Source organism: Saccopteryx leptura, chromosome 2, assembly GCF_036850995.1.
Source record: "Saccopteryx leptura isolate mSacLep1 chromosome 2, mSacLep1_pri_phased_curated, whole genome shotgun sequence".
Lineage (NCBI taxonomy): Eukaryota > Metazoa > Chordata > Mammalia > Chiroptera > Emballonuridae > Saccopteryx > Saccopteryx leptura.
The window spans coordinates 305724128-305750673 of NC_089504.1; the positions used below are offsets into that span (position 1 = coordinate 305724128).

Consider the following 26546-nt stretch of genomic DNA (forward strand, 5'->3'; position numbering starts at 1 on the left):
AAGGGTTAATCTCAGGGAGTTCTGTTCTCTGAGCTCCTGGTTGCCTAAAGCTGACTGTTTGCTAAACAAAATGCAAGTTTTAAGTTTCCCTATTCTTAATGTTCCATCACTCCTCATTCTGAAAAGCAATGAGCTCAGACCCACTCCTCACTCACACTCACACCCACACCCGGGAGTGGGCTGGGACCAGATCACCAGATGAGACAATATGAATTGACAAACAGCTCTGGGTTTCTGAGCCAGCAGGATTCAGAGCTTTTCTTATTCTTTAGTCTCATTTTGGGGGGTAATCTTGTGCTTTGGAATCTCCAGCCCAATATTCTCATTGACAAGCAGGTTCCCTTATATTTTTACTATCGAGTTATTTCTGCACTCACCCCAAAACATACAACCCCTCATACCCAATGCCACCACATCTTACCTGGGACAGAGGCAGACTGTGTGTTTTTATATTTATCCTTTGCCACCGCCCAATCCACAGCTACTGTCCGCCCTGTTAGACAGGAAAGCAACATCTTTAAACATTTCTATCTCCTGTAAATGACTTCTTATTCATCAAAGACAAATAGCATACAAAAGAAGGAAAAAAAAAAACTCTGCTAATTCAGAAAATGGTGGTCCTAAAATAAAACTCCTAGTAGCTGTCTATTCTTTTTAAGCCTTTTTATCAATGAACAGAAATTTTTATCAATGAACAGAAATTCTGCCACCACCACCTGGGATAACACAGAATTTAATAAAATAATTAGAACAACGCAAGTTTCCAGTTAGACTAGCAAGAGTCAAAATAGGCTTTCTAGACTAATTTGCAGCATAATCAGAAGTCAGGAAGTCTGTAAGCCAATCCCTTGTTTAGTCCCAGGTAAATCATACCCAGAGTAGCCTCACTGTCGGTTCAACAGCCCACAGATGCTGAATAAAATCTCAAATCCCACATCCTCTCGACAGCAACCTGCATCTTACAGAGATTATTTCAGGGACATTTTTTCATTAGGAATTTAAAAGAGCATTCGTCACCAAATAAAAGAGAGAGAATAATGACATGGGTTCTTTCGAGTTTAATCCTAAGAAATATTTCACCAAAATAGTAGGAGTGAGACTCTCAACAATGTAAATACCTTCTGAAAATGTAGAAAGTGGGTTACTGTGCTAATTCATGCAAACACCAGAAATATCTGGGAAATGGTATAGATATAGAAAACTTACCCTTTATCTCTTTCATGTTCATGCTTTTGAGAGCTTTTCCTGCTTCTAGGAGGTTTTTAAACTGAACAAAAGCAAAACCACGCATCTTTCCATCTGTATGAAAATGTACAAAGATGTTAGAAGCCGCAGATGGGAAGCCAACAGACCTAAGAAGGATATTACAGCAACCCAGGCTGGCAAGATGGCCCACAACCTACCAATCAGCCAGACCCTTGCCCAAAGCTTATGTCCTCCTGCTGAGTATATCCTGAGTTGGGCCTGGAGAGAGCAATGCATTTTCTGAAACTGTAACTTATAAAACTAGTTCTAACTAAATATACCATCAGGCCCTGGCTGGGTGGCTCAGTGGATAAAATGTCATCTTTGCACACCGAGGTCATGGGTTCACACCCCGGTTAGGGCACATACAAGAAGCAATCAGTAAGTACACAACTGCCTGACCAGGTGGTGGCACAGTGGATAGAGCATCAGACTAGGAAACAGAGGGCCCAAGTTTGAAATCTTGAGGTCACCAGCTTGAGCACAGGCTCATCTGGTTTAAGCAAGGTTCACCAGCTTGAGCCCAAGGTCGCTGGCTTGAGCAAGGGGTTACTTGCTCTGCTGTAGCCCCCTCCCCCCACTCCCCATCAAGGCACATATGAGAAAGCAATCAATGAACTACTAAGGTGCCACAGCAAAGAACTGATGCTTCTCATCTCTCTCCCTTCCTGTCTGTCTGTCCCTATCTGTCCCTCTGTTTCTCTCTGTGTCTGTCACAAAAGAAAATATCACCAGCACTTTTTTTTATTTTTACAGAGACAGAGAGAGAGTCAGAGAGAAGGATAGATAGGGACAGACAGGCAGGAATGGAAAGAGATGAGAAGCATCAATCATCAGTTTTTTGTTGCGACACCTTAGTTGTTCATTGATTGCTTTCTCATATGTGCCTTGACCGCGGGCCTTCAGCAGACTGAGTAACCCCTTGCTCGAGCCAGCAACCTTGGGTCCAAGCTGGTGAGCTTTGCTCAAACCAGATGAGTCCATGCTCAAGCTGGCAACCTCGAGGTCTTGAACCTGGGTCCTCCGCATCCTAGTTCGATGCTCTATCCACTGCGCCACCACCCAGTCAGGGCCACCAGCACTATTACATGAGTTTTTATTACTTGTCAAGCACTATGCCTAATACTTGAGATATATATATATATATGTCACATTATCTGGGGCTCACAAAGTGTATGACATGAACCTTGAATTTCCATTAGTGCTTAGTTCAAGAGTGATATAGACAAAGACCATTACATTAAATAATAGTAATCTAATTCACCCCAAATGAAGGTGTGCAGTACCTGGCTTTCTAGGGATGTTAACTTCCAGGACAGCTCCATATTGAGCAAATACTGTCTTCAAGTCATCTTCTGAACACTGAGGACAAAAGTAAAGAAAGAAAGCAAGATTAGCTCAGCAAATAAACATAGCATATTACTCAAATTAGTTCATTAGAAAGAACTTGAATATTCTTACTCCTTTTTTACTTTTGAAAGGACAAACATTTCTAAATAAAAGAAATCTTGTTTTGTATCAGAGAAACAAACTGGATAGATATCAGAGAGCACTTCCTCCCCACCCTTCATCAGGAAGGCATCTTCCTTTACTGCAGGGGTCCCCAAACTACGGCCCACGGGACGCATGCGGCCCCCTGAGGCCATTTATCCGGCCCCCACCGTACTTTGGAAAGGGGCACCTCTTTCATTGGTGGTCAGTGAGAGGAGCACATTGACCATCCCATTAGCCAAAAGCAGGCCCATAGTTCCCATTGAAATACTAGTCAGTTTGTTGATTTAAATTTACTTGTTCTAAAAAAAAAAAAAAAAAATTTACTTGTTCTTTATTTTAAATATTGTATTTGTTCCCATTTTGTTTTTTTTTTACTTTAAAATAAGAGATGTGCAGTTTGCATAGGGATTTGTACATAATTTTTTTTTTATAGTCCGGCCCTCTAATGGTCTGAGGGACAGTGAACTGGCCCCCTGTGTAAAAAGTTTGGGGACCCCTGCTTTACTGTCTTAATAAGTACTTGTTTATACAGGCCCATTTTCTAAATTCAACAAGGCCAAAATTCATTCCCAAAATGCATCATGTCCAATTTACCTTGTGGTGAGGAGTTCCGCCCATGAGCACCAACACCTTTCAGAACAGACAGCATTAGCAGTCTCTGTCACTCACCTTAAAGCTCAGATTCCGAATAATTAATCTGGCTTTCTTGTCTGCCACTTTGGCTTTTCTAGGCTTCTGCTCCTTCTTTGGGGACTCTGGATTTTATTTAAAAAAGTACAAGGGAATGAAATAAGTGTGTGCTCCAAAACCACCCATATCTAGGCTCAGAACATCACAGGAAAAAAGCTGCTAGCGACACATGACATTTACTGCAGGGTCAGGATGGCAGCACCCAGGACCACCAGGTTTTCCAGACTAGATAGAAACAAAAGACTAACACAAGTCACAAAACACATTGGGTGATTTTGAATGGCAAAAGCAAATTCAGGAAAGCTTTAAATTTATATAGAAGCATCCCCACCCCCACCCTGCCATTCCATCTCCTCCTCACCCTGGGAGAAAACTCACCATTTCCACCCTTTTCTTTCAACTTGTTCCTCAGTTTCTTCTTGGCAACACTCACGTTGATCTTGCAGCCTTCAAAGGTGGCAATCTCCTTGAGGGCCCTCTGAACATCTTCCAGCATAGAAAAAGTGACATAGCCAAAGCCTCGACACGCCTTACTTCCTGAGCAGGAAGGGGGTGGGGGAGAGATAATCAATTACCTGAATTAATTCTTCATTACCAGACTCCACCATTATCATGGCCACAGAGAAGACTATTAGGACCAAGCAAATGAATAGTTGTAAAATAAAAACTGTAACCTGCCTTTGCCTTTTTTGGTATGCTTTTAATTTAACATCTAATTTAACATTCAAAGCTAGTAGTTTCCTACCTCAGAGTAAAAGCCAAAGTCCTTGCAATGGCCTATGAGGTCCTACATGATCTGATACCCAGATTTCATCTCCTAATTCCTTCACTCCACTTCAGTCCATTCTCCCCGGTCTCCATGCTACTCCTCCATATACCAGGCACAGTCCTGTTCAGTATCCTTGAGCTTGAAGTTTCCTCTGCCTAGACCCCAACCCCCAACCCCCGAAAGACACATGTTCACTCTCTCACCTCCAGGCCTTCCCTGGCTACTCTCTCTGTAACTGACGCTACACTACACCCCTTATACATTCCCCCAACACACTCACACACACACACACACTCCCTCTCCTTCCCTAACTTATGTTTCTCGTTAATATTTACCACCATTATCACTATGTATTTTGACTATTTGTTTACTGGTTGTCTTCCCTGTCTTGAATAAGAGCAAGGTGTTTGGTTTGGTTTTTGCACACTGCTGTATCCCTGGGACCTAAAACAGTGCCTGGCACATAGTAGGCATTCAATAAATATATCTATTTAAATAACTGAGAAAATGAATAACATGTTGGTTAAGAACTCTGGGTCTGATGATCAAATTCTGGGTCTGCTACTTTGTAGCCATACAAATTTAGCTAAAGCTACCAAATTTCCCTAAGCGCTAGATTCCTGGTCTGTAGAATGGGGTTAAGACTCTCTACCTAACAATAATGCTGAGAAAATTAAATGAGATAATATGTGTGGAACTCAGCACTGTACCTGGCAATCAGCTGACTCTCAAGCCTTACTGATGTTTCATTGGAACGTAGCTAATTTCACTGTTAAATAAGATCTTGTATGTGAGTGTGCATAATAAAAGGAAAGCGCTAAACTTAAGGGAATGTTTTGATTTTCAGAAAGAGCCCTATGGGCTCATTTAGGACAGAGTCAGTTCGGAAAGAAAATTCCCAGACCCTTCTTTCACGGACGGCTAAAGAATTACCGCAAAGTTAAGTTTGGGAAGGTGTCCTTACCCCCCTCCCCCCATCCTGCCCGGGCACCCCAGCCTCCGACCTTTCTCAGTCACCACGCCCCCTACCTTTCTCGGTCACCACGAAGCACTGCTTCACCGGCCCCACCTGACTGAACAGCTCCTCCAGCTGCTCACTGCGGGCGGACGAAGGGAGGCGGCTCACAAACAGGGTCAGCCCGGCCATGAGGCCGGGAAACAGAGGCACCCTTGGCTGCGAATGAACCAAACCGCAGCACGCGTGTCCAGGCACAGACCACGCCGAATAGACAGGAGATTCCGGAAGTGCTCTTTACTCAAAAGAGTCCGAAGGAAAACGTGGTGGGACGCGGACAATACGTTCCGGAATAAAAAGAAAAATGGTGACACCCGGGGCGGAGCTTCTCGTACAAGCACTGCTCCACCCACCCCCAACCTCCCGCCTCGGCTTCTCAGCTTTTTACCCTGCTTAAAAATCTCACTTCCACCATCCCAAATTTACCAGGACAGGCAGAAGGCGTTTTTGCTCGCGGCCTAACCCAGGATCTGACATCCATATAATGGATGTTTGATAAATCGTTTCTTAAGTGACACCACAGATTCCCAGATTACGTGTACAAAATGTACCCAGAATGCACGTAAACACAGGTACAGCACACATATCATTCAAACAATTTTCATGTTCTCAGAGAATGTGAGACATCTGTCACACTGTAACGTAACTATCAACTGTTCTATAACTGTTCGCAGAGAAAGTATAGCTGTTAAAGTACACATAGAAAACATCGTATGTTGGGTAGCTCGGTTTGTTAGAGTCCTCCCAGTACACCAAGTTTGTGGTTCGATCGGGAAAGGGCACAGACAGGAATAAACCAATGAATGCATAAACAAGTGGAACAACAAATCGATATTTCTCTCTCTTTTCCTTTTTTTCTTTAAAATCAATAATAATAATGAAACAGATCGTACACAATTATTCTTTCAATAAATATTTACTAAGATCATATTATGTGTCAGGCACGAGGGATAAAATTGGTGAGAAAAGGGGGTGGGCAGTGGAGACAGGACCTGACCGGTGGTGGTGCAGTGGATAGTGCGTAGACCTGGAACACTGAGGTTCCAGTTTTGGAAACGGAGGTTGCAGGCTTCAGAGCAGGCTCATCTGGCTTGAGCATAGGTTCACCAGCTTGAGCATGGGGTCATTGGCTTGAGCGAGGGATCATCGAAATAATCTCATCAAAATGATCATTTTGATGATCCCATAGTCACTGGCTTTAGCCCAAAGGTTACTCGCTTGAGCCCAAAGGTCACTGGCTTGAGCCCAAGATCACTGGTTTGAGCTAAGGGGCACTGGCTCAATTGGAGACCCCTGATCAAGGCACCTATGAGAAGCAATCAGTGAACAACTAAAGTGACACAACTAAGAGTTGATGCTTTTCATTTCTCTTCCTTCCTTTCTATCTCACTAAAAACTGGGGGAGAGAGGCTGTAAGGTCGCTGCTCTCATGGAGAATACAATCCGTGTGAGTAGACAGATAGCAATAAAAAATTACAAACGAATCATAGCACATATACTGCAAGATCACATGAGTACACACCCAAAGCAGATGTAACATCCAGTTTATACACAGACCTACAATCCAGGTCCTACCAGAGACAGGAAAAGATCTTCCCTCAGGTCTGCTTATCAGACAGACACAAGGCTAAGGGAATTTCACTGGTCAGGAGATCTCAGTGCTCCTGGATCCTGAAACACAGAGAATGTTTGCCACCTCATTGGGCTCAGGAACTGACCTGTGTGCAAAACTGCAGCACCTTGTGGACAATCCAGCTGAAAAAGTACCCAGTGCATTTGTTAAATTATTTTTAAATGATATAACTTGAATACATAGTAGTAAAACTTCAAAAAGTGCAAATGGTACAGTGAAAAGTAACTTCCATTTTCTCCCCAAACCGCATTTACTTTCAATAAATTATGGATGGATGATATCTGGTTTAATGGGGAGGGGGAGAACACAACATCAGATTTATGAAGCCCTAGATCCAAGTAAGTATTGTAATATATACTTAAAAGTAAATGCCACAGTTATTTTGAAACACATAACTCAGGAGAGAAAGTATTGAAATACCAAACAGATTTTTAAGGCTATGGGGTTAATCCCATCCGGGATAAAGAGAGACACATAGAAGAAGGAAATGGGATGGGTTGTTCAAAGAGGGTTGGGTTGGACATTCCTTCCTTTTTTCTCCTCCTCTCCTGCCCCCTCAACCACCTTAGCAATCATAATTCCATCCCCAAAGATTAAACTGCAAGCCCAGGGCCCCGGCTATGGGGAGGCCTTCCCAGTCCTGGCTACAGTGTGCACAGGAAAGAGAACCCAAAGAAGGTTGAGCCAACATTCCACTGGGACACCCCCTACAATGCGAGATTTTAAGTATTTAGAACCCAAACCTTCCTTCAAGTACAAAATGAAACTGTGTCCTTATGTCCATCAGGGGGCAGCAGCCACCCGCAGTATAGAGCAGTTTTGTGCCCAAGGGGTGAATAACAATACAGCTGACACTTTTTATACTGCTCAAATTTCAGACCCGGCCCCCCATCTCAGCCTCCCAGTCTCAGCCTCAGCCCCTTCTCCTCCTATCCATTCATATCAGAGATGCCACATGGTTCTTCAATCAGGAATATTTGCTCATCCATCTACCCAGAACACATGCAGTGTTCTTTATTAAATAGCAGGGGTTGTGGTATCCTGCACCACACCAGCAACGCGGCTTCCAGGGGAAATAAACTGCGGGCCTTTCTCTCATCCATCGCTGTGCAGGAGTGAGGAAAGGAAGTATATACAAGAGGCTTGGTCTGTTCTCAGCCAGTCTCTTCAAAAGCCCCATCCCTCTGGCTCCACTCCCCGCTGCAAGCCAAATCTTCTTATATCACTGCACACTTGTTCACAGCACTTCTAACAACTGTTACTAGTTACTTGTTCTACTGTAATTCTTTATAAGAGTAACACTTTAGTGTCTGCCTTCCCCAAAAGGCTTCCAACTGTTTAAGTTCAGGCTAGCATCACCTTGTTCACCTCTCTGGTCCCAGCACCTAGCACATTGTAAGCATCCAATAAAATGTTTTAAAGAAATTGAATGAATGAAGGTGAGTTTCTCTCTCTGTCCCCTACAGTGCTCAGAATGGGAACTGAAGGATGTATGCTTCAGGATTACCGAGACTCCTCTGGAAAGCCCGCTTTGGGTAAGAGCTGAATTATGAGACAAAAGAGAAGGGTTGTCTCACTGATGTCTCAGCCTCTATATAAAGTCTAAGGTAGCCTGACCAGGCGGTGGCGCAGTGGATAGAGCGTTGGACTGGGATGCAGAGGACCCATTTTCGAGATCTCGAGGTCGCCAACTTGAGCACGGGCTGATCTGGTTTGAGCAAAAGCCCACCAGCTTGAACCCAAGGTCGCTGGCTCTAGCAAGGGGTTACTCAGTCTGCTGAAGGCCCGCGGTCAAGGCACATATGAGGGGCAATCAATGAACAACTAAGGTGTTGCAACACGCAACGAAAAACTAATGATTGATGCTTCTCATCTCTCCGTTCCTGTCTGTCTATCCCTCACTCTGACTCTCTCTCTGTCTCTGTAAAAAAAAAAAACAAACAAGTCAAAGGTAATGCTTTGGGAAAAGTATTGGAACTGGTAAACAACCAGCTGTATTCCCCTGCACTGCCTCCCATCTCACCAGCCCCACTCAGAGCTTCCAGACAGAAAAGCTGTGTGTGTGTGTGTGTGTGTGTGTGTGTGTGTGTTGTGAGAGAGAGAGAGAGAGAGAGAGAGAGAGAGAGACTGACTGGGGTATAGGAAGCTTGAACCCAAAAAACCCTTGATGGGGAGAGTGAATGAACAGCTAGCAAAGATGGCAGAGAGAAGTTGACCATGGGCAGAGGCAAACAGCGAGCACTCCTTCCATGACACAAAGCAGCTCCAATGCTGGGGTGCTACAGCCACTACGACACCAGTGAGAAATGCCTGTAATTAGGAGGCTGGCAGTTCTCTGGGCCTCAGCCCAGAGTGACGATGCAGCAAGAATTTCTGAGCCAAGCTGATCCAGGTGATGGAGGAGACACAGTCAGAACCATTCCAGTACCAACCCTCAGCCATGCCTGCCTCAGCAGCCTCTCATTTTCTTCCTGAAGATGATTGCTCACTCCCCACCCCACCCCCAAGCACCACTGATTCCCCTCCTCCTTCTGAGGTCCCAGGCCCTGTACACTCGTCTCAGCCAAAACAGATCTTCATGTGCAAGGAGAGCAGTGCTTTGATTCTCCGACTAGTGCACTGGGCCTGATCTCCCTCTTGGCTTCCCTCTTGGCTCCCTCCCTTCCCTTCTCAAATTCCCACCAGCTGATGGACAGAGTTGGAAGAAAACCCACTCCTATTTCTGTTTTTCCACTTCAAGCCTAGTATGTGTGCCCCTGTAGGTTTCCCTGTAATGTGCCAAAACACTGCCAGATTTTTGTTTTCAAACCTAATGTATGACCCCATTTTAGTGCCGCTCTGAACTTCTTGCATTTTAGCCAAATGATAAATGCACGCTACAGAGCCCAGAGCCAAATGCTCTGGACGAGGGAAGGATTACTGAGTGCTGGTGGTTTGGAGGTGTTTGTGGGTCTCTGTACTGTGAGTTACTGCTTTGGTAAGTAGGATGTGGCCGGGGTTTGGGAACGACAGGCTTTCTTCAGGGAGGATCTGCACCTATGGGAGGTAGGTGTTCTCCAAGGGACTGTGAGTGTAACTTTGAAGGGGTCCTGTTGGTAGGTGGAGCAGGTGTGAATTACTCTGGAAATATGGCAGGGAGATTTCTCGGGATCCCCGCTCAAGGTGATCAAGCCCTTGATGTGTGTATTAACCTTTCCACGAAGAACTTTACCACTAACTAGTCCCTAGCCCTCCGCCCACCAGGACCTGAAGCCAGGCTCCTAGGAATGCAGACATTTCTACCAGACTGTAGAGTTTCTGCCTTACCTTTCAGGGCCACATTCCATCTCTAAAAAACCCACTTCCCAGAGAGTCAAAGGACCTTCCCTCTTTCCAGCCACAGGACAAGACTCCTTGAAGTTGAGAGTAATGATCCCTGGGGTCTGAGATGGACCCACCCCACCCAAATGCTGCTTCTCTTCCAGTTCTTACAGAACCCACTGCTGCTCTTGCCTCATACAAGCTTTTCCAAGATTAGACTTTGTCCTCTGAAAATATTTTATTGATAAATTAACTCTGATAGCTCCCACTTCCCACCCAACAGCTGTAGAGGCTCCTAGATGGGCATGGACCCTTCTATAGGGAAAGGTCATGTGGAGAACAGGGAGTCTCACGCAGGGATGGGATTCCTGGGCATGGTAGAGGTGGTGGGGGCCTGAGGGCCAACCAGAGGCCCCTCTCGCTCAGCACCAGAGTGCAGAGTGATGGTCAGGAGTGGAGCACCTTGGAGCTTTATTGCTGGTGAATGCCAAGGAAAGTGGGACCCCTGCAAGCCTAGAATTGCAGCTGAGGGCATCAGCACCCAGGGCTCCAGAGAGGTGGCACTAATTCCCAATCAACAGGGCCTGGCTGTTGACCCACCCACCCAGGAGCCCCTGGGTGGGGAAGGAGACAAGGAGAGGTATCTGAGCCAGGCAGGATTGGGGAAGGGTTACAGTGTGCAGGTCTCGGGCAGAGCAGGTGCCAGAAGGGGGCTTATGGCCGTCATGAGGGGGCTTCCTCTTTACAGGTCTATGGTGTCGCTGCCCATGCTCAGCTCGTCTATCTGTCGGCAGGCGTCCAGGAATTGCTCCTGCAGCAAGGCCTCTTCAGCCTGCAGCTCCGGAGCAGGTTCTGGGGAGTCACGGGAAGGGGGAGATAGGGCCTGGTAGGATCCTGAGGCTGGGAGGCTGGGGCTGCTTCCTGAGGGCCGCGGGGGGCTGAGGACGCAGACCAGCGGACAGCGCGGGGGCCTGTCTGGGCTCGAGCACAGCAGCATGGACGAGCTGTCCCGGGAGAGTCCGCACAGCGAGCCTGATGATGCGCTACTGCCCGCGGGCCAGGCCCCGGGGGAGGGAAGCTCCGGGGGCGCGGGGGAGCCCCGGGCCTCCGCAGACCTCCCACTGGGCCCAGCCCCCGCCTTTGCCCCCAGCGAGGCGGCGCTGTAGAGGCCGAGCCCGGGCAGGGCTTCCCCGAAGGCGGGGCCCTGGAAGAGGCCCGGGGCGAGCAAGGCCTCGCTGCAGAGGGCCTCCTCGATGCTGCGCCGCAGGTTGATTGGGGAGGGCGGGCGGAAGTCCACGGTGTAGTCGCTGCTTGGGGAGGAGGCCGGCGAAGGGGCCGGGTTGGCCGCTGCCCCCTCGAAGCCCCGGCAGGCGCCTCCTTGGAGGAGGAGGTCAGGCCCCGGCCCCGCCAAGGCGCACAGCTGCAGCAGCTCCGAGTCGCCACGTGCGATGGCGCTACCCGAAGGCTCCTTGTCCGGGGGCCCGGGGACCCAGCGTCCGGGCAGCAGCGGAGCCGCGTGGCCGGGGGACAAGCGGAAGAGTTTGGCCCAGCAGCGCGGTGGCACGCGGGGGCTGCAGAGCGCGGGGTAGAGGCCCAGCAGCGCCAAGGGGAGCGCGACGCCCACCTCGCCCAGGCGCAGGCCCAGCTGGAAGGCCCACCAGGGCCAGGGTCCCTCCAGGCCCGGCTGGCCACCGTAGCCCAGGGCGTGCAGCACCTCGTAGCCCTGCAGGGCCCCGCTCAGCAGCCCGAAGGTCCCGGCCACCGGGGCCGTGCGCGCCGCGCGCCGCCAGGAGTCCCGCGGGCCGAAGGGGCTGCGCGCCGGCGGCAGCGGGGTGGCGCCCTTGAGGCCGGCCCCGCCCAGGGGCGCCCCGGCCCGCCGGCGGCGGCCCCGCCAGCAGGACAGCGCCAGCAGCAGCGCGGACAGCAGGGCGGCCAGGAGGGCGTGCAGCCCGCGGGAGGCCAGCCTCAGGGGCCTCAGCGGGCCGTGGGCCGCGCTCCCGAGGGCGGCGGCGGCCGCCAGCGCCAGCCCCAGCAGCAGCAGCGCGGCCAGGCCGGCGGGGCAGCGCGGTGGGCGCGGCCGGGCCAGCAGCAGGCAGGCCAGGCCCAGGCCGGCAGCCAGGCAGGGCAGCGGCAGGTCCTGCAGCAGCAGCCAGGCGAGCGTGGGCAGTCGCTCGCGGTGCCCGTAGGCGTCGTAGAAAAGCGGGAAAGCCCGCGTGGTCCCAGCCGAGAGCAGGAGCACGTCCAGCAGCGCCAGGCAGGGAGCGCCGGGCGGGCAGCGCCAGGGCAAGAGCGCCAGCGCCAGCAGGGCCAGCAGGGCCACCAGGCCGAAGAGGGCGCCTACCCCGTACACATGGGCCTCCCAGGCCAAGCCCCAGCGAGCCCTGGCCTCTGCCCAGTCGGCCTCCAGGGTCAAGAAAAAGAGATGTAAGGGAGCCTCAGGAGGCTGCCCCTCGCCTTCAGGCGGTTCTCCAACGCTGCAGGACCCTGACTCACACTCTGGCTGCACAGAAGGGTTCCCAGGGCTGGCAGGAGAGGGGTCATCTGGACCAGAGGTGGTGATGGTGGCATCTGTAGGCAAAGAACATTTGTCTGAAGCAGTTGTGCAGCCTGCCCCTGCCACTCCTGTTCTGCCACAACCAGTAGCCTGTATGAGGTCAGAGTCCTCACAGCATCCAGGACACACTTGTCTTCAATATGAGACTCACCCAACCTCTCACCTCTTGGCCACCCACCTTGCCCACTCCCATCAAGCTCCTCACCAGTAGTTTCGGCCTTCATGGCTCTCCCCCACCCCATCCCAACCCTGGCTCCCTGCTTTGTCTGTTTCTCTTCCTCACTGTCTAGTTCTACTGTGAATGGTTTTTCTTAAGAAGTCCCAAAATTGTACAACTGTAAGGGACTGCAGAAGTTCCCTCTAGTTCAGTTCTCCTACCGGAAAGGAAGCTTCATAAGAAGATTTTTTGTTTGCTTTGCTCACATCTGAGCCTAAAATGGTGCCTGGCACAGAGTTGGCACTGAACAGATACACACTGAATAAATAAATCCCATTATTTGTCGGATAAAGATACTAAAAGTCTGCTGAGAGGCAAAATGACTCATCCAAGGTCACAAATAGGCAGAGCTGCCACTAGACTCCATATTGGAGCCCCAGTCTGAGCCCCTTTCCACAATTTCAGAGCATCTTCCTAATACTAGGTTGCTTACCTCTTGTTCTGCACCTCTGCCTCCCAGCTCCCACCATGGTCCTAATAAAAGCTCCCCTGCCCTTTTTCAACGGTTTCCCCCTTCTCCCAGTCTCTTTAGGAAAAGCTCCCTCCCTCTCTCTCCCTCTCTCTCTCTCTCTCTCATGCACTCTTGCTCACACACGCACACACATGCAGCAGGAGAGGTGAGCCACTCCTGTCCCCACCCAGCACCCTAAGAACCCCTTTCCTATTCACTGGCCTTCCTGCTTGCTACACTGCCCCCCACCCTCAGCCTATGGATGGCTGAGATCCCTATCCTGACTCAATCACAAAGCCATTGGTCTAATGCTCTGAATATAGATGCCCCTTTGATTCTAGCCCCATTTCATAGAAGGTGACATTAAGATGGACTCCCCTAGGTCTCAAGGCTACCCTTGAACCCCTAGGAAGCAACAACTGGGGAGATCATAGTAGGATAAAATGCCATCTGAGTGAGTGAGCCCCTCAGGCATTGTTCTGGGGTCCATCTACTCAGGTCTCCCAGCCGCATCCTTTGCTCCAACATCTTCCTCACATCCTGAGGCAAAAGGAAGTCAAGTAAGAGTAGGCAGAGGTCCCTAATTCTACTCTCCTGAAATAAGAGAGGGGGTAGAAAGAGCTATATCTACCCCTGGCCAGGTAGTTCAGTTGGTTAGAGCATCGTCCCATACACCAAGGTTGCAGGTTCAATCCCCAGTCAGAATGCATAAATAAGTGGGGCAATGAATCTCTCTCTCTCTCTCTCACTTCCTCCCTCCCCCTTCCTTTCTCTCTAAAATCAATAAATTTAAAAATAAAAGGGGGCCTGACCTGTGGTGGTGCAGTGGATAAAGCATCGACCTGGAAATGCTGAGGTCGCCGGTTCAAAACCCTGGGCTTGCCTGGTCAAGGCACATATGGGAGTTGATGCTTCCAGCTCCTCCCCCCTTCTTTCTCTCTGTCTCTCTCTCTCTCTCTCTCTCCTCTCTCTGTCTCTCTCTCTCTCCCCTCTAAAAATGAATAAATAAAATAAAAAAAATTTAAAAAAAATAAAAGGGAAAAATTTTAAAAGAAAGAGTTAGACCCAAGGATCCTCCCCATGGCCAAGCAGCAAGGGAGAATGCTGGAGACTGAACCTCTGCCTACTCCACCAGCAGGCTCAGCAGAAGTGCAGCTGCAGGCAAGGATGGCAGTGAAGGATGAGAACAGCCTGGTGGCGATGGGGAGGTGCATAGAAGGCAGTTGTAGAATGGAGGGGCCTCCTGACAACCAGACTCCTGCCCCAAATGCCTGGCCATGCCTCAGAGAGAAGAGGGGAAGGTAAAATCAGACAACTGCGGCAGGTGGAGAAGTAGCAGCCAAAAACTTAAATAACCACAGCTCACTGCCTACTGCACATGGCAGCAAGTCTGAAATGGGGAAGAGTACCTACTGCAGAGGCTATTAAGAGGATAAATGTGTGCAAAGCTGTTTGGAGTGCCTGGTGCATAATAAGCATTCACTATATGACTGTCGTTGGTGTCATCATTACAGGCTAATGTCTATCACCAATCATCAGTTTGTGTTTGTGTGAGTGTGACCATTTCTGGCCTCAAACTAGTTCTTTTTTTTTTTTTTTTTTAATTTTATTTTATTTATTCATTTTAGAGAGGAGAGAGAGGGGGAGAGAGAGACAGAGAGACAGAGAGAGAGAGGAGAGAGAGACGGGGGGGGGGGGGGAGCTGGAAGCATCAACTCCCATATGTGCCTTGACCAGGCAAGCCCAGGGTTTTGAACCGGCGACCTCAGCATTTCCAGGTCGACGCTTTATCCACTGCGCCACCACAGGTTAGGCTCAAACTAGTTCTTGATTCAACCAACAAGACTGTTGTCCCTTAGCACATCTTAAACTTGCTTAGAAAATCCACGATTAGTCAAATGAGTGAACAGCGACACATTCCCACTTTGTAAACCCTATTTGAAGAACACCAGTTTGAATGGACTGACCATCCCTGAACACTTAATGAAGACTGAGCCATGAGTTAAGGACACAGCGGGAAAGGGACAGCTTGCCGAGGAGGGGCCGGCTCAAGTCTGACATTAGCAGACACATGCTCCCTCCCTCATCCTCATTCCTTAATCCTCTCAGTGGCCCTTGACCACCCACTTTTGCAAAGTAGAAGAGTTTGCCTGGTCTTTCCTTGGTGTTGGTGGGCCTGCAGAGAGGCAGGGAGACCATGCCAGGAGCTTCACCCCCTACACCAGCCTGCCATCCCACATGCCTCCCCCTTGCTCACTGTACACACAAGTGCAGCTCTCAGAGGTCTGCTCCACTTCTCACCCGGTGGCCACAGGAAGCCCCATCTCTCACTTCTGTCCCAAAACACTATGACAATTAGAGCAAGTTTCAACATACTGAGGAAGCCAGAAAATAGGCAAAGAATAGGCACAGCTCAGCTGTTAGAGGAGAGAGTTCTAACAAAGTGCCCCGCTGCCAGGGGGCAGGGCATGCCCACTGTGCACAGCACGGGGCCACGTGTGGGTCAGGACAGGTGAAGAAGACCCATGTTCTGCCTTTAAAGGGTCCACTTGACCTTAGCCCCTATCTCCCTATTCAAGGCTTCCCCAGGAGAAGCCCTCAGTTTCCTCCAGAAGAGCCAAAAAGATATGACCTCCTAGGATCCCTCTGCTGAGCGGGACTCCCTTACAAGATGGTTCCACTCTGGCCCTGTGACCCCTCTTGACCTCAGGAACAAGCGAGTGAGGAGATGAGATGTCAACGTGAGTAACTGGTGAGGTCGGAGCTAGCTGGGAGTTGGGAGAGGGGCCGGCTGGATTTATGGAAAAGTCAGGCCTGATTATCCACCAGCTGCCCAGATCAAAGGGCTGGGGGATCAGGGGCTCAGCTCTGGATGCAGGAAGAGGCAGCCTGCTCAGTGTCCTGGCCCCATCCCCCCACCCCACCCCTACCTCCAGGATTATGGAGAGTTGATATTTTTTGTGAGAGTGACATTTGAAATATTTAGCAACTGGAAATGGCACAGGTGCCAACCAGGGTGGTCAGGGGGCGGAAGGGAGTCCTCAGGGGCCAAAGGGCAATGGGTAAAGCCTTTCAATGTGTTAACAACCTATACAACTGTTTTCCCTGTATACTGGCTGAACACAGCCTCTGTCCAAAGTGAAGGGGACCCAATGCAAAGGGACAGAAGTCCTGGGGCCAAAAGTTAACCCCAGACCTAGGTTAGAGAGGTCCTAGAGGAGACACTGAGAAGCTCCCTTTGTTCCCTAACTGATTAACACTACTCTCCACACACATACCGCTGGCTTGAGCAAGGCCCCTTGGCCTTCTCTCCGAGAGGACTGAGAGGACTGTAGCTCTCTTGGACTTATCCAAGAGGAATAATCAGGAAGAGGCTGGGTTCCTGCAGCCATCAGTGAGGAGGGGGAAGGAGGATGGTGCCAGTGAGCTCTTCTGATACTGTCCAGACTCATTAAACCTGCCTGGCTAGTGCTGTCACCAAGGCTGACAGACTGCCAGCCAGCATCCTTCCCCCGAGGCCACAGAGCCTGCCCCCAACCCCACACAGCAGAGCCTGCCCCTGCTACATGCTGGGCTGCATGAGAAGGAGACAGCAGCCTCCTGGCCTGCGTGCCGGGAGTGCGGGGGCCACGCAGGAGCAAGCCAGAGTCAGGTGGCCGGGAGTGCGGGGGCCACGCGGGAGTAGCAAGCCAGAGTCAGGTGGCCGGGAGTGCGGGGGCCACGCAGGAGCAGGCCAGAGTCAGGTGGCCGGGAGTGCGGGGGCCACGCAGGAGCAGGCCAGAGTCAGGTGGCCGGGAGTGCGGGGGCCACGCGGGAGTAGCAAGCCAGAGTCAGGTGGCCGGGAGTGCGGGGGCCACGCGGGAGCAGGCCAGAGTCAGGTGGCCGGGAGTGCGGGGGCCACGCGGGAGCAGGCCAGAGTCAAGTGGCCGGGAGTGCGGGGGCCACGCAGGATCAAGCCAGAGTCAGGTGGCCGGGAGTGCGGGGGCCACGCAGGAGCAGGCCAGAGTCAGGTGGCCGGGAGTGCGGGGGCCACGCGGGAGCAGGCCAGAGTCAGGTGGCCGGGAGTGCGGGGGCCACGCGGGAGCAGGCCAGAGTCAGGTGGCCGGGAGAGCGGGGGCCACGCGGGAGCAAGCCAGAGTCAGGTGGCCGGGAGTGCGGGGGCCACGCGGGAGCAGGCCAGAGTCAGGTGGCCGGGAGTGCGGGGGCCACGCGGGAGCAGGCCAGAGTCAGGTGGCCGGGAGTGCGGGGGCCACGCGGGAGCAGGCCAGAGTCAGGTGGCCGGGAGTGCGGGGGCCACGCGGGAGCAGGCCAGAGTCAGGTGGCCGGGAGTGCGGGGGCCACGCAGGAGCAGGCCAGAGTCAGGTGGCCGGGAGTGCGGGGGCCACGCAGGAGCAGGCCAGAGTCAGGTGGCCGGGAGTGCGGGGGCCACGCAGGAGCAAGCCAGAGTCAGGTGGAGTGTCAGGTCTGGGGCTGCAGGAAACGTGGAGACCAGTGGCTTCCACTGCTGACCTGGCTGGGCCTGGAAGCCCCTCTCCATGGCTCCCTTGGCCTCACCTGCCAGATCCTCTCCCCGACCAGCGAGCCTTCGGTCCTGTGGGCTATGTGCTAGCCCATCACCTCCTGAGGCCAGGGTTTGTGGTGTCTGGGAGGTAGGGTCTGTGTGTATATTTGTGATGAAGTGGGGGAAGAGACAAGGTTAACAGCTACTATTTCATGGGTTTCTACTTAGTGCCCAACCTCAAGCCAGGAGTTTACATTATCTGGAAGCTTCACAATAACAAAATAGTTACAATTATTAAACTCAGAGATATATGAGAAAATTTAGGCTCAGAGACACTAGGTAACCTGCCCCAAGGTCACCCAGCAGATTAGTAAGTGAACTGGGATTCAAACCCAAGCCTCAAGATTTCGGAGCCCCTGGGCTTCCCAGCTTGTCTGTGTGCTTTCTTGAACAAGGACAGCATCCATCTGTCTCCTCAAGACCTTCAATGTGTTTCCAGCTAGGGGCCCGGCCCTGCCCATATCTGAGCACACGTCATGTCAGATCAGACAGCAAGGGAGGGAGCCCCAAGGTTGGGGTGGGTGGGGAATCAGGCCGGGCAGACTGGAGTGGAGGGTGGGGTTGGTGCTGAGGCTGTGGAAAAAATGAAGCGTTCCGGTGTCTGTTTGCCCCTGATACATTTGTCTACATCCTGCTCTGCCTGTGATTGCAAAACTCCCAGAGGATACTTAACTCTATGTGGGGCTGTCCCCAGCAACACTTGTTCTCAGACCATTAATATGTATCTCCCTGTGATGATGAAGAGAACAGTGGTTATGATTATGATGACAATGAAACAAAAGGGTCAAAGAACACCAATTAGTGGTTAGCATGTAGTAAGTGCTCAATAAATGTCAAGTTCAAATAAATAACACTTACCAAGTGATGCCGTTGCCGTTGCAATCGAGGCAGAGCTTAGGAAAGCAGTTGGGTCTAGTGGGCCTGGGCTTGGGAGCTTGCTGTCCAGGGAGGATGGAGGCGGGGACAGACTGGTGCCAGAGAATCCTGCAAATGGAGCATGGGGTTTGAGTGCCATGTTACCAGCCAGCCTTCGCCTCTGGGCTTTTGGTGAAAAGCCTGTCCTTCTCCAGAACTTGCCCTAAGAGAGCCATTGTTCCAGGACTTATAGCCACATGTCCACCAGAAGCTAAGCTCCGAGGACCAAACCAGACCCAGTATGGCAAACGGGAAATTCCCTCCTGGGAGCAGTGGCCCTTGTCCCAGGGCCTGGAGGGAGCAATGCAGACCTCACCTTGAGTCAAAGAAGAGAAGGAGTGCTGGTTAGCCCCTGGTAAAGCACCAGACCTGAAGAGGTATTCTGTGTTTGTTGCAATGTAATAAACACTCACCTGGAGAATCCGAGACACTGGAGGCGGGGCTTGGGAATGTAGTGGGCTCTGGGAACCTCGTGCCTGAGAAGTTCCGGAGTGGGGACAGAGTGGTGCCAAAGAACCCTGCAAAAGGAGCCCAGGCTGAAGCTTCCTCCTACCTGCCAGGCAGCTCAGCAGGGGCTTTCCTCAGGATGGAGTGGGTACTCACCGAAGGGTCCCAGGCGCCCAGCAATCTCTGCCAGACTGGCCCGCAGGCTAGGCAGCAGGGGCAGCGTTCGATGCCCGAGCGTGGGGTCTGCGCCTGCCCTCAGCGCCATGTCAAACTTCAGCTCCAGCTCAGTCTGGTGGGGCCTGGGGGCACTGGATGGAGGTGCGGTAGCCATCAGAGTAGTGTCCCAGGTCACAGTGCCCATCCTGGGCTGATAGGAAGCAGTAGGCCGGTTGGTGGGCCCAGAGAGGGGGGATGTGGGTTCTAGAGGCAGGGAGGAGGACCAGGGTATAGGGCTGCCTTCAGCAGATCCCCACTCTGGGGGGGAGTTCGCAAGGGAACCCACCAGCAGTTCCCAAAGGGGATCAGTCCTCAGTCCACTGGCCACCTCTTCCTCGAGCTCCTGGCTTGGCCCAGGGGAGAGGGGCTGGGTCTCCGTGACAGGGCTCCCCCAGGCAGCGGCAGGTCCCCGAAGGTGGAATTTGAAGTTAAGTCCCAAGTTGAGAGACAGCATAGAGGCCTCACTCTGAGGCGGTGGGGTCAAGGTGGTGAGAGGGGCACCCGGGACGGAGGAAGCAGCCTGGGGGCCCACAGGAACAGCAAGCAGGACCCCGCAGAACAGCCCCAGCCCCAGACAGCCATGCCCTGCCATGGCCCCACTTGGTCTCAGGTGGCCTTGGTGGGCAGGGGACTCAGTTCTTCAGCACCTTTTGAACACGAAGGTCCTGGAGAGAGGAGAGGTACCATGAGGAGAGCCCTGGCTCTCTAGGATGAAATGCCCCAGACAGAGGTTCCTGGTCACAGAGAAGCAGGTGCTGGGGGCAGGATGCGAAGGATTTTGCCCAAGGAGAGCTGCCAGTTCCTAACTCCATTCAGGCCTTAGCACAAATCCCTCCCTTACAGTTTCCCTAAGGTTCCCTCTCCCTAAATCCCTGCCTCCCCCACCTGCTCAATTTGGGGACTGGAGTGTGACCACAACCAGCTGCTCTCATTCTTGACTGATAGTAGATGGATGGACTTGACTTCCAGACTCAGATCCTCCTCTCCCCCTCTTCTATCCTCCCTTGCACCCGCAAATATTTATTGAGGCTACTATGTGCCCAGCACCCTTCTGGTAATACAACTGTGAACAAGCTGACCCTCCATGGCGAATCTCAACCTATTCCCACCCCCACCGCGGGGCCCAACCTAAGATGATGGCCCTCTGCTCACTCGGATCTGGAGTACAGGGCTCTGGGAGGGGCAAAGCCAGGGCTGAGTGAGCTGGCAGAGATGGAGAAGGCAGCCTGGCTCCGGGTCTGGCAGCTCTGTGCCTTCAGCCTTTCCTCTCTTTCCCGGGTTTTGGCCTCCCTTCCCCTTAACCCTAGGAGTATTTGGGGGATGGGCAACTTGCCCATCCCTGGCTTCCTGGGGAAGATGGCCAGGCAGGCAAGCTAGGCTTGGGGCTGCTGCAGGAGACTCCTACCCCTCCCCAGGACCCCTCACCCTGCACACACATCTGGTGGGCAGGGGAGGGTGAGCCAGGGACACATGTACACCCAGCACCCTTACATCACACACACACAACCACACCTAGCGCCCATGGCACACTCACCCACTCACCCTTCACACAGCCCTGCACACAAGTGCGCGTGCACACACACATTCAGTCCTGCCTAGCCCCCCTCCCTCCTATGTGGCTTCAGACCCAAGCTTTATGCTCCCATCCTCCCAGTCACACGCGCACACACGCACGCAAACATACACACCCCTACCTCACAGACACACACAGTATATACAATCGCACTGAGCGGCACACACCCCTACACACATTCACACACTCCTTACAGACACATCACACACCCCTTGCGGACACACATCATACACATCATCCCCACCCCCTGACACACACCCCTACTCACACACCCTGCAGACACACACACACTCCTGCACGACTAGCCGACCTGCTCCTCTCGCTCTCTCCCGGAGGCGGGTCTCCTCTGCTAAGTCCCCGCAGAAGGGACTGTCGCGGCGGCCCCGCGCCCAGGTACGCAACGCTCCACGGAGTCTCTCCGGTTCTCTCGGTCGCGCCCGATGCCCCTCGGCTCGTCCTGGCACCCACGGCTTCGCCAACGCGCTGCCCCGGGTCTGGCCCGGCCCGGCCCGCTGCCCGCAACGCTGTCCCCAGGCGGGCGGCCCGGCCCACTCCGCGCTCCCTCCCGCGGCGCCGCCTCCTGGCTGTACCGCCCGCGCTGGGGCTCCGCGGCAGCCGCGCTCGGACCGCCCTCCCACCCTCGCTCCCGCCCTACCCTCCCGCTCCCTACTCCTCCCACCACCCACCCCCGCGGGCCCCAAGCCGCCCCCCACCCCGGCCAGGAGGCGGGCACGCACGTCTGTGCCCGTCTCCCCCACGCGTGCTCATTCACCCAGAGCTGCCCATCAGCCGCGGCGGGCGCGGGCACCTCGTTCTCAGCCTGGCGCTGGCAGCCACACACTCCCAGGGCGGCCCATCACACACCTATCCACAAGCATGCCTTCCCCGGGAAGCACCCGCGGGCCACAGCACTGGGCGAGCGCTTGTGTGTATGTGTTGTGTGTGTGTGTGTGTGTGCGTGCGCGCGCGCGCTCTCTCTCCCAGGGCGGGCCACATACACACACACACACACAACACACACGCACACACACCGCAGCCGGCGCCACAATTACACTGCATGCAAGAAAAGCCACTACGTGTATTAAGCCGTGAGTACAAGTATAATAGGCACTTCTACACCTTTTATCTTGTGAAGTCTTCTCCACAACCCTGTGAGTGTTCCCATTTCACAGATAGGTAAATTAAGGCTCTGAAGTGACGAATATGCCCAAGGTTACAGAGCTTGCAGAGCCTTGAACTCAGTGTCTCTGCTGCCCTCTCCACCACCTGGGTCACTCGCAACAGTTGTACTGCTACAGGAAGTACCTCCCACAGGCACAGGTGGACTGGTGAATGTCAATTTATGGGTGCAACATTTCTTTTTGCTAAAACTGATTTCTCAAAAATACTTGGAATTTCAGAAATGCCTGCCAGAGAGAAAGGAAAGCTAAGCTGCTTGTGAGAGGACACTTACAAATTGTTTCCAGTTGGGAGCAGGAGGAGAACAGTGAAGTGGAAGAAAGAGTGTGCAGACTCAGGAATATAGGGAGCCCGGGCCCACAGTGCCACAGTGATGAAGATGACTAAAGAGCTGGATGATCACTGTGAATACTTCATGGGTCTATTTATGCCGTCTCAGTGACTGATTTTAAGTGGGGCTGACTCATTTATGTTGCCTTGAGTTTCTAAATCCCTTCAAGTGTTCCTCCAAAAATGCTAGTGTTTAAAAGTATCAGGGGGACCCTACCCTGGTTGGTAAACTCAGTTGGTTAGAGCATCGTCCACATAGGCCAAGATTGTGGGTTCGATCTCTGGTTAGGGCACATACAAGAATCAACCGATGAATGCATCAATAAGTGGAGCAACAGCCTGGCCTGTGGTGGCACAGTGGATAAAGTGTCAACCTGGAATGCTGAGGTTGCTGGTTCAAAACCCTGGGCTTGCACCGTCAAAGCACATACACGCTCCTCCCCCACTGCCTTTCTCTGTCTCTCCTCTCTCTAAAATCAATAAATAAAATCTTTTTTTAAAAAAAGGTGGAACAACAAATTGGTGTCTCTCTTGCTCCCTTCCTTTCTTTCTAAAAATCAATAAAGAATTATTATTATTATTATTATTATTATTATTATTATTCTGGGGCCCAAATGGGCAATGCATTGCATTTTAGAAAGGCATCCAATTTGATTTTGGGTGCAAAATACAAATGACATATTATCGAATTGTACACTTGAAACCTATATACTTTTATTAACCAATATCATCCCAATAAATTTAATTAAAATTTTAAATAAAAAAGGCATCTTATCACAGAATTTCCCCAACTGATATAAGATAAGCGCAAACCACCAACTGAGCTCCTCTCCAGGCAATGTCAACGGGTGAAGCCTGAGATTTATTCTGGATCTTGAGACAATTGCAAAGGGTATCACCTCAGGGTTCACTATAGGGTCTGGTCCTTTTTAGGGGCTGCCTGGAGGCTGCATGCTGAGATTCAGCCTCTGGTTTTTCCTTATATACTGAATAAAAGTCATCCCGCTAGAGACATTTCCCTCAAATTCTCTTCATAGAAAGGCTCATTTCCTACTAGTCATGTTCACTTAAAGACTTCTAAATGGAAAGACAGAAATAAACAAATCCCCGTATATTAAAATAGCAATTGTTCGTGAGCAAGTAGGGTTATGCCCAGGAATTATATTTTTTAAAATATATTGAAAAGGGAAGTTAGGGCTCTGGGTTAAGATGGTGATTGAATGCATAGTTCTAATTTCAGTCCCTCCCCAAACCTCACTAAAATGTCAATAAAGAGATTTTGAAATCAAGAAATAAACCTACAAGGATGGAAAGAACAGAAAAAGAGACAACAGCCACAACATTTTTGAAACAGAATGGCAGAGACCTATGCAGTTACTGACTTATCAGCCCCAAAGAAACAGCTGACATGTTAGAAGGCACAGAAAATGGCAATCCGTGGTACCTCTGGAACTGTGGGAAAAGTTGCTAATATAAAGACCACAAAGAGAAAAAGTTGGATCTCTAGATCTCTTCCCCAACTCCAAGCCACTGGACAATAGCCCCACCACTATCCCAGCCAGAACCTGGAGGATTTACCTTTGAAGAAGGTAAGATAGAGCAGTGGTCCTCAACCCCCGGGCCACAGACCGGTACCAGTCCATGGGCCATTTGGTACCGGTCTGCAGAGAAGGAATAAATAACTTACATTATATCCGTTTTATTTATATTTAAGTCTGAACGATGTTTTATTTTTAAAAAATGACCAGATTCCGGCCCTGGCCGGTTGGCTCAGTGGTAGAGCGTTGGCCTGGCGTGCAGAGGTCCTGGGTTCGATTCCCGGCCAGGGCACACAGGAGAAGCGCCCATCTGCTTCTCCACCCTTCCCCCTCTCTTTCCTCTCTGTCTCTCTCTTCCCCTCCCTCAGCCGAGGCTCCATTGGAGCAAAGATGGCCCGGGCTCTGGGGACGGCTCCTTGGCCACTTCCCCAGGCGCTAGAGTGGCTCTGGTCGCAACAGAGCGGCACCCCAGAGGGGCAGAGCATCACCCCCTGGTGGGCAGAGCGTCGCCCCCTGGTGGGCGTGCCGGGTGGATCCCGGTTGGGCGCATGCGGGAGTCTGTCTGACTGTCTCTCCCTGTTTCCAGCTTCAGAAAAATACAAAAAAAAAAAAAAAAAATGACCAGATTCCCTCTGTTACATCCGTCTAAGACTCACTCTTGACACTTATCTCGGTCACACCCTAAAGGCCAGTCCGTGAAAATATTTTCTGACATTAAACCGGTCCATGGTCCAAAAAAGGTTGGGGACCACTGAGATAGAGGATATCTGGGTTGGAGAAACTTCAAGTACAGTTATGAATGAAGATACCATACTGAAAACTGTGAAAGCAAGGGGATGGGACAACCATGTCATGTGGAGTGCCGAGTGCAGAGATCCTGAGCCTTCTCCCACCATCAGGCTCCCAAAGCACTAAGAGCAGGCCATCTGGGCAAGAAACTGGAAGACTCTCTCTCTCTACTCTAGGGTGTGTCACTAGCCCAAGAAGAAAGGCCTAAAGATACTGACATGGGCATCTCCCCAGCTATATCACCCAACACTGTCAAACCCAACCTGTGAGCTCAGCCTTTGACTAACCTCTCCTCCAGCCCTGCAAACTTAACCATGGCCAAAGATTACCAGATGTCCAGGAAATTTTCTAATGCTGAAGAGAGAAATGAAACAAAGAACCAGAAAAAGTAACTTGGAGGAAACAAGTTATACAGATAAAAAAAGATGTCAAGAAGACCATTGTGCCTGACCAGGCGGTGGCGCAGTGGACAGAGCGTCGAACTGGGATGCCGAGAACCCAGGTTTGAGACCCCGAGGTTGCCAGCTTGAACGCAGGCTCATCTGGCTTGAGCAAAAAGCTTACCAGCTTGGTTGGACCCAAGGTCGCTGGCTTGAGCAAGGGGTTACTCAGTCTGCTGAAGGCCCATGGTCAAGGCACATATGAGAAAGCAATCAATGAACAACTAAGGTGTCATAATGCGCAATGAAAAACTAATGATTGGTGCTTCTTATCTCTCTGTTTCTGTCTGTCTATCCCTGTCTATTCCTCTCTCTGAAAAAAACAAAGAAAAAAAAATAAAAATAAATTTATAAAAAAAGAAGACCATTGTTAATAGCCTTTGAGAGATAAGAGAAGATACAGCATCCATGAAACAAGAACAAGATGCTATACAAAGAAACATCCCGAGAATAGCAACAGCAACAATTATGTCTTGAAAAATAAAACCTCAACAGCAGAAATAATAACATTAATAGAAAGAGGAAGATAATGTTGATTAAATCTCCCTAGAAAGTAAAGCAAACATACTAAGAGATAAAGTGTAAAGGTGATAAAAGATAAGAGCATTAGAGGACAATTCTAAGAGTTCATCATCAAAATAATAGAAGTTTCAAAAAGAAAAGAAAAAAATAGATGAAAACAGAAAAAAAGAAATCACCAATGAACTAATTTGAAGAAATTTTCCAGAACAGAAGAAAATGAGTTGTGAGATCATAAGGGTGGGTCCACTAAGACCCAGCACTGTGGATGAAAATCCAGACCAAGACAAATTAAAAAAAAGAATCTAGAAACTTCCAGAAAGAAAGAAAGAAAGAAAGAAAAAAGCAATGTCCAAAGGATTAGCTATCTGAAAGGCTTTAGGTTTCTCAACAGCAACACTAGAAGTTAAAAGCAATGCTTTCAAAATGCTGTAGAAAACTTACTTTCAACATAGAATTTATATCCATTTAAGCTATCAATCAAGTAAAATTATAGAATATATACGTTTTCGGACATATGAGATTTCAAAAGGTTTACCTCTGATGCACCGTTTCTGGAAAAGCTACTAGAGAAAATGCTCCACCAAAACCAGAAAGTAAACCAAACACAGAGAGAGAGAAGGAGAGAGAGAGAGAGAGAGAGAGAGAGAGAGAGAATGTGGATGCAGGAC

General features: G+C 50.9%; 3 protein-coding genes across 6 annotated transcripts in view; all 3 read right to left on the reverse strand.

Annotated features, from left to right (window-relative positions):
- RBM28 (RNA binding motif protein 28) overlaps positions 1-5434 on the reverse strand; it is a 32310-nt gene extending 26876 nt beyond the window's left edge. The window contains exons 1-6 of the mRNA XM_066362598.1: positions 5228-5434; positions 3808-3966; positions 3409-3494; positions 2532-2607; positions 1207-1299; positions 422-493 (exon numbers count right to left, since the gene is read on the reverse strand). Of these exons, the coding sequence (XP_066218695.1) occupies positions 422-493; positions 1207-1299; positions 2532-2607; positions 3409-3494; positions 3808-3966; positions 5228-5345 (604 nt within the window). The 5' untranslated portion in view covers positions 5346-5434. The remainder of the gene's footprint in view (positions 1-421; positions 494-1206; positions 1300-2531; positions 2608-3408; positions 3495-3807; positions 3967-5227) is intronic.
- Positions 5435-10382: 4948 nt separating this feature from the next.
- On the reverse strand, positions 10383-20099 carry PRRT4 (proline rich transmembrane protein 4). Of its 2 annotated transcripts, XM_066362600.1 has the most exons (5): positions 19448-20099; positions 19258-19362; positions 18788-18913; positions 12488-12714; positions 11080-11453 (listed from the first exon to the last, which is right to left on the reverse strand). In XM_066362600.1, the coding sequence occupies exons 1-5, from the start codon at positions 20097-20099 to the stop codon at positions 11190-11192; spliced, it is 1374 nt and encodes a 457-aa protein (XP_066218697.1). In that variant the 3' UTR covers positions 11080-11189. The 2 variants fall into 2 exon arrangements, with proteins under 2 accessions (XP_066218696.1, XP_066218697.1); XM_066362599.1 differs by having other exon boundaries at positions 10383-12714.
- An 18-nt stretch (positions 20100-20117) lies between these two features.
- Positions 20118-26546, reverse strand: part of IMPDH1 (inosine monophosphate dehydrogenase 1) — a 36905-nt gene continuing 30476 nt past the window's right edge. For all 3 annotated transcript variants that reach the window (XM_066362603.1, XM_066362602.1, XM_066362606.1), the window contains exon 17: positions 20118-20172. In XM_066362603.1, the coding sequence (XP_066218700.1) occupies positions 20140-20172 (33 nt within the window). In that variant the 3' untranslated portion in view covers positions 20118-20139. The remainder of the gene's footprint in view (positions 20173-26546) is intronic.